Source organism: Gadus chalcogrammus, chromosome 5 (genome assembly GCF_026213295.1).
Source record: "Gadus chalcogrammus isolate NIFS_2021 chromosome 5, NIFS_Gcha_1.0, whole genome shotgun sequence".
Taxonomy (NCBI): Eukaryota; Metazoa; Chordata; class Actinopteri; order Gadiformes; family Gadidae; genus Gadus; species Gadus chalcogrammus.
The window spans coordinates 19,828,888-19,836,262 of NC_079416.1; the positions used below are offsets into that span (position 1 = coordinate 19,828,888).

Consider the following 7,375-nt stretch of genomic DNA (forward strand, 5'->3'; position numbering starts at 1 on the left):
TTATCCAATAGAAAACACAAGCAAACAGAGAAGGGTGGTCCACATTTAGACTGAGTGGAATGAACCAACCTGTTAAGGATCCACAGACCACTGTCCAGAAAAGGAGGGTGAGGTGATTCATGGTTGCCACGGTTTCTGGAGTGTTGAGTGACAGCTCAGAGTCCTGCAGTGTTGAACTCAGAGGACTTTAAACCCTCTCAGAACCCCAGTTTCAGCTGAGCATGCAAAGCTTCCTCTATATGGAAATGACCTGTTTCCACTCATCAGACGGGGGGTGAGAGTGACTGCATACGTTCTGGGGGGACCGCTGTATCTCTTCTACATTCACACTTTTGGAATACAACTTCAGATTTACAAGAAACTATTGGAATTTATAATGTATAACATTTTATCTGGTTGAGGTCGATCTTGGTTTGTATGAAATCCTTTGACTTTCTAATTGAGGGATATTATTACCTAAAACCAGAATAATAGATAAAAACATATTGTTCTGTTTGTAATAAATGCATGATTATAACATTGGCTTGAAGGTTTTTTATTCGGTCAAATAATTAGACTTGTGTTAAAACAATAAACCTTTTGTCAATGAAAATAAATTACTAAATGTATTTCATTAAATCTATTCAAACAATTAATAAATATTGATTATAATATTTCGAGTGAAGCAAATATCGAATTATTCATCCATTCTAGTGAGAAGCCAGTGTTTGTGTGTCAGTGAAATGAGTCTTTAATGTGCGGGAGGTTTTTGTACAGCCTCTTAATGAGTTTGTATCACTGTGGTGGACTTTTGGTGGAGGCACCAAACTCATCGTTGACTGTAAGTACAAGGAGACTTTTCTTTGCCTGGCATATTTAACGTTCTCTAAATATTATTAAGCGTGATAATCTTATCTTTTGGAACTTTCTATATTTTTAATTTCTTGTTATTTTTTAAAGATAAGCTGAGGACAAAGTGTAAATATATTGTGGTACAGAGTTCTGACTTTTAAAATACACTGCATATGTTACATATGTTGTTCTACAATATAATGTATTTCATGAAAGACCTCATTATTGCTGTGGCATAATTAATTGATTGAATTGGCAAATCAGTCACATTTAATTTAGAAGAAATTCACACTTGTCGATTAATGCTAACCCAATAAAATGCTATATTTTGAAGTTCAATCATTTTAAATATGAACATGTTGTTACCGTTTTAATGAAGAGATTTTAAACACAATGGTTTCCTTCCTCTTTAATGTCACCAACTGCTGGTGAACAGGAAGCTGTCCCTTCCCTCTGTGCTCCTATGAGGCTGATGTTAACTGAGCCTGTTGTCCACTCCTCTCTCTCTCTTCCAGTGGGAGTGGTGCAGCCCACGCTGAGCGTCCTCCCTCCCTCCAGAGTGGAGCTGGAGCAGGGCAGTGCTACACTAGTGTGTGTGGCCAGTGGGGGCTTCCCCTCAGACTGGAAGCTTGGCTGGAAGGTGGGGGGCAGCAGCAGGTCTGGGGGGGTGTCTGATAGCCTGGGGGTCCTGGGGAAAGACGGCCACTACAGCTGGAGCAGCACCTTGACCCTCCCTGCAGACCAGTGGAGGAAGGCGGGCTCAGTGAGCTGTGAGGCCAGTAAGAATGGCCAGACGCAGCCTGTCACTCAAACCCTGAATCCTGGAGAGTGTTCAGAGTAGAGAGGCTCCAGCATGGAGGTACTGGAGGATACAGATCTCCTCTGACACGTCTGCTTTATGTCTCTCTGTCTCAGTTGGCACTGCAGCTTTTGATGATTTACATTAATATAACTCGTGTTTGATTCATTAACGTTATGCTTTCAGATTTTTACCCATTGATTGTGTTGGTCACATGTTGAACATTTAATAAAGATATAAAGAATCAATTCTTTCTCGTCATCATTTATTATCGTTTATCTTCTGTATTTTCGAATTAATGTGGCTTCATAAGCATATAAAACCTCTGCCATCTACATCAAACAAATTTCCCCACGAGGAGAGGCTATGATGTATATCTCTGAATGAGCAAAGTGTTGGTTGTGTGGATGTTGTAAAGTGTGTTTAGTGTGTTCAGTGGACCAGTGTCAGTCATAGAGCCACTGCTGCTGAAATGACCCATGTGTGTCAGACTGACTTTCTGTCACTTCATATAATAGTAGTTCAGAGAGATGTGCAGGTTTCTGCAGATACAAACTCAGACACATGTAAAATTACGGCTCGAAAAACATTCAGTGTCCCTCAACAAGACATAAGAACCCTATAATGCTGAGTGGGGGATACAGTAACATATTCATAATGTCTGTCTGAGTCAAAGACCAAACCGACATGGCTAAAATATGTGTTTCTTTGAACGTATTCTGTGAGCGGTGAACCGTAGCTATTCAAATGATGTCCAGTTTTAGCAGATGTGCACCTGTGTCTCTCAAGTGACAGAAAGTCAGTGGAAATGTAGGGCTGAAACTTTCAGAAGAGTCTCTGGAGATTCCAGGGAAAGCAGTATGTGTGCATGTCTCCATACCAGCTCACTGGCGCCCTCTAGTGTCAAACCAACGGTATGCAATAAAGACTGATTACATGAACTAAATTATCTTCAGGTTTTATGAAATATATAGCAGACTATATTCTATTCATAATAATACAAATAAAGTAGTTCCTTTCATCAGGACCCAAGCTGCTTTAAGTGATGTGGACACAGAACAAGAAAATATGAAATATTATATTTTCAAACAATCAAACAATAAATAAATGAATCAATAAGAAAAGATCATGTTCCAAAGTCCAGGCCCAGTAAGTGGGTCTTCAGGCAGCTTGTGAAAACGCAGATGGATCCAGCGTTGAGGATCTCCCGGGGAGTGGGGGCAGCCACCCTAAAGGCTCTGTCCATAGCTGAAGTCCCTAACCCGGGGTGGGGGGGTGGGGGGGTAAAGCAGTCCGTGGTCTGAGGAACGGAGATTCTGGGAGGGGGAGTCGGGTCTGAGGAGCTGTGAGAGGAGCGGGGGCTCGAGGGACTGGGGGGGGAGGAGGAGGAGGAGGAGGAGGAGGAGGAGGAGGAGGAGGTGCTACAGGACCTTAATGGGACCCGGTGGAGGTGGATGAGCGGGGGGGGGGGGGGTGGGATTGGTACACTGGAGCCGATCCAGGGCTCTGTGGGGACCCCCCAGTGAGGGACGACCCCAGTCTGGACATGTTTCTGAGGGGGTCCAATGCCTATCTGTTGATGGACTCCATGTGGGGAACCAGTGATAGGGATGAGTCTGGGACCCCCCCAGGGTGGGGACTGGAGAGAAGGGGCAGACGGAGCAGCCGTCCATGGAAGGACCAGATCCCCGACCTTCTGGGGCCTTGGGGGCCCCAAAGAGGACTCTGTCTTCTTACTGCTGAGGTGTGACTAGGGGGAGGGGGGGGGGGGCTGATGTAATATGATGAAGTTGAGGTTGTAGTTGTATTCAACATGTTGAAGTATTAGTTGTATGTGATACGTGGTAGTTCAAGTAGTAGTTGTATTTGGCAGTTGGGTTAGAAGTTGTATGTAATACGTGGTAGTCGAGGTAGTACTTGTATGTTTAATAACACTGAGGAATCTAATGCTGGCTCTTGGTTGAGGCCCCTGGTTAGAGCCAGCTCTGTGCTCAGCGCTCTGTGTCAGAGTCTCTTCCCCCTCAGCAGCTGCAGCAGGTTCCTGCTGTAACAGCTCAGTGTCTACGCAGTGTGACTGAGGGAGGTTTTTGTACGGCTCTCAATCACTGTGTGAACACAGCGCCACTATGGAGACTCTGACAGTGATAAACTGCTTCATCTTCACGCTGGGCGCCGTTGATGGTCAGAGAGAAGGCAGTGATGCTTCCACTGCCTCTAAACCGAGGTGTTGGTGATACAAGTTGGTTTACATATTTTATGATGAGCTTGGGGGCTCCTCCAGGTTTCTGTTGGTACCAGTGTAGATACTGACCATTACTATTGCTGAACACCTCTGTGTTGGTTTTACAGGTCAGAGTGACTCTGAATCCTGGAGTAAAGGACACTACTGGTGTCTGAGTCACAGTCACCTGACTGCTGGTTCCTGTAGAAAACAAACCAACCAAACATTGAGTTATCCAATAGAAAACACAAGCAAACAGAGAAGGGTGGTCCACATTTAGACTGAGTGGAATGAACCAACCTGTTAAGGATCCACAGACCACTGTCCAGAAAAGGAGGGTGAGGTGATTCATGGTTGCCACGGTTTCTGGGGTGTTGAGTGACAGCTCTGAGTCCTGCAGTGTTGAACTCAGAGGACTTTAAACCCTCTCAGAACCCCAGTTTCAGCTGAGCATGCAAAGCTTCCTCTATATGGAAATGACCTGTTTCCACTCATCAGACTGGGGGTGAGAGTGACTGCAGACATTCTGGGAGGACCGCTGTATCTCTTCTACATTCGAACCATTGGAATAAAATTTGATTTGGTGTAAACAATTGGAATTGGAATCTATAACATTTTTTCTTGTTAATTCGATCTTGGTTTGTATGAAATTCATTAATTTTCAAAATTGTGTACAAAAAAGTTACTCATTACAGCGTAACCTAAAATGTTATCATAAATAAAAACATATAATTTTTTGGAATTAAATGCATGTTTATTAGATCCATTCTTTCATTTTGAAAGCTCTCACAAGTTCAATTTTTTCAAGTTTGATTGGGAGACTCCAAAGATTGTTTTAAAATGTTATATATTTTTTTTATTCTACTAATTCGTTTGTATCACTGTGGTGGACTTTTGGTGGAGGCACCCAGCTCATCGTTGATTGTAAGTACCAGGACACTTTTCTTTGCTTGGAATATTTAACTTTCTTTCCATTTATTTAAGCTTGAAAATCTTTATATTTTTCACTTTGCTATGGTTTTAATTTCTTGTAGTTTTTTCGGAAAAAAAGCTGAGGACAAAGTGTGAATATATTGTGGTACAGAGTTCTGTCTTTTAAATTACACTGAATATGTTGCATGTGTTCTGCAATATAATGCATTTCATGAGAGACTTAATTATTGCTGTGGCATTATTTAATTTTCACATTTAAGTTAGAAGAAATTTAAACTTGTGCAAAGTCGATAAATGTTATCCCAATAAATTGCTGAATTTTGAAGTTAAATAGGAACATGTAATTACTGGTTTAATGAAGAACGTTTAAGAAAAATGGTTCCCTTCCTCTTTAATATCACCAACTGCTGGTGAACAGGAAGCTGTCCCTTCCCTCTGTGCTCCTATGAGGCTGATGTTAACTGAGCCTGTTGTCCACTCCTCTCTCTCTCTTCCAGTGGGAGTGGTGCAGCCCACGCTGAGCGTCCTCCCTCCCTCCAGAGTGGAGCTGGAGCAGGGCAGTGCTACACTAGTGTGTGTGGCCAGTGGGGGCTTCCCCTCAGACTGGAAGCTTGGCTGGAAGGTGGGGGGCAGCAGCAGGTCTGGGGGGGTGTCTGATAGCCTGGGGGTCCTGGGGAAAGATGGCCACTACAGCTGGACCAGCACCTTGACCCTCCCTGCAGACCAATGGAGGAAGGCGGGCTCAGTGAGCTGTGAGGCCAGTAAGAATGGCCAGACGCAGCCTGTCACTCAAACCCTGAATCCTGGAGAGTGTTCAGAGTAGAGAGGCTCCAGCATGGAGGTACTGGAGGATACAGATCTCCTCTGACACGTCTGCTTTATCTCTCTCTGTCCAAGGTGGCACTGTAGCTTTTGTTGAATTACATTAAAACAGCACGTTTTTGATTCATTAACATTATTCTCTCTGGTTTTTACCCCTTGCTTGGATTTGTCACATGTTGAACATTTAATAAAAACGCAAAAAGTACAATATTTCTTGTGATATTTTCCAATCGTGTAACTGCTGTCTGCGATTAATCCTTACACCAATGAGTATATCCAATAAAAGTTATTTTATTAGACAAGCTTCATCACAATTTTGAATGAAGGCTTAATATGGTGTGTATCTCTGAATGAGCAAAGTGTTGGTTGTGTGGATGTTGTAAATGTGTTCATTGTATCCAGTGGACCAGTGTCAGTCATAGAGCCACTGCTGCTGAAATGACCCATGTGTGTCAGACTGACTTTCTGTCACTTCATAAAATAGAAGTTCAGGGGGATGTCCAGGTTTCTGCAGATACCAATTTAGAAACTTGTAAAGGTATGTCTCAAATTACATTCAGTTTCTCCCAACAAGATACAAGAACCCTAGCATTCTGAGTGGTGGAAACAGTAACATATTCATAATGTCTGTCTATGAGTCAAAGACCAAACCGACAACGTTAAAAGATGTGTTTCTTTAAACGTATTCTGTGAGCAGTGAGCTGTGGCTATTCAAATGATGTCCAGTTTAGTTCAGCAGATGTGCACCCGTGTCTCTTGAGTGACAGAAAGTCAGAGGAAATGTAGGGCTGTGACTTTCAGAAGAGTCTCTGGAGATTCCAGGGAAAGCAGCCTGTGTGCATGTCTCCATACCAGCTTAATGGCGCCCTCTAGCGCCCAACCAACGCCATTGCAATAAAGACTGATTCAGATTCAGATTCAATACTTTATTGCCCTACAACTCTGTACAAGTTGCTAGGCTTTTTTTTAGTGAGCTCATTACAGTACATAACAAAGACCCACACAAAAGACACTTAGATACAACATATAGGCAGATTAAATAAAATGGGACATCCCCTCACATAAGACACATAGCTCTCTTACACCTGGCTGACAGGCCAGGGTAAGTGCTGCATGTTTGATTAAAGTGGCAGGTGCTTATAGGTGCAAGTGATGTGCAAATTGGCATGGATCAAGTCATGTGCAAATCTGCATAAGGTCCAATAAATAAGTACATAGTTAAGAAAACTCCCAGTATATAAAAACAGAGTAGTAATCTGTGCGTATTATACTATACAGGGCCACTGGGTGAGTCTGCATTCCTGATGTACTGGTGTAGGGATGTAGAGTTGTTAAGAGGTGTAATGGTTCTGCAGTATGTGCTGTTGAGGAAGCGGGAGGTTTCAGTGTGGACGGCCCTCAACCTCCTACCTGATGGGAGGGGATTGAAGAGGGAGTTAGCAGGTTGGACAGTACCTCTGCTGGACAGTAGAGTTGCCGTACCAGACTGTGATTGAGAACGTAAGGACGCTCTCAAAGGTGGCTCGGTAGAACTGCTGCATCCCCTTACAGGCCACCACAAACTTCTTTAGTTGGCGGAGGGAAAAGACTAAGAGCCTCTGGTGGGCTTTTTAAATAATAGCAGTGATGTTATCTTCCCATTTCAGAGAGGAGGAGATTAATGTGCCCAGAAATTTGAAGCCGTCTACCCGTTCCACCACCGCCGCATTGATGGACAGAGGCGGGGTCTACTTCCTCTTCCTTCGGAAGTCCACCACCAGCTCCTTCGT

The 7,375-nt window shown here is 43.4% G+C and overlaps 2 gene segments (V, D, J or C); both read left to right on the top strand.

The window, feature by feature from the left end:
* Nucleotides 1-789: 789 nt before the first annotated feature.
* On the top strand, nucleotides 790-1,836 carry LOC130382950 (immunoglobulin kappa constant-like; the record flags this gene model as incomplete). The annotated part of the segment is given in 2 exon segments: nucleotides 790-820; nucleotides 1,347-1,836. Coding segments are annotated over 2 exon segments (357 nt in total), but the record flags the coding sequence as incomplete, so codon positions are not given.
* A 2,908-nt stretch (nucleotides 1,837-4,744) lies between these two features.
* LOC130382951 (immunoglobulin kappa constant-like) lies at nucleotides 4,745-5,663 on the top strand (the record flags this gene model as incomplete). The annotated part of the segment is given in 2 exon segments: nucleotides 4,745-4,775; nucleotides 5,282-5,663. Coding segments are annotated over 2 exon segments (357 nt in total), but the record flags the coding sequence as incomplete, so codon positions are not given.
* Nucleotides 5,664-7,375: the final 1,712 nt, after the last annotated feature.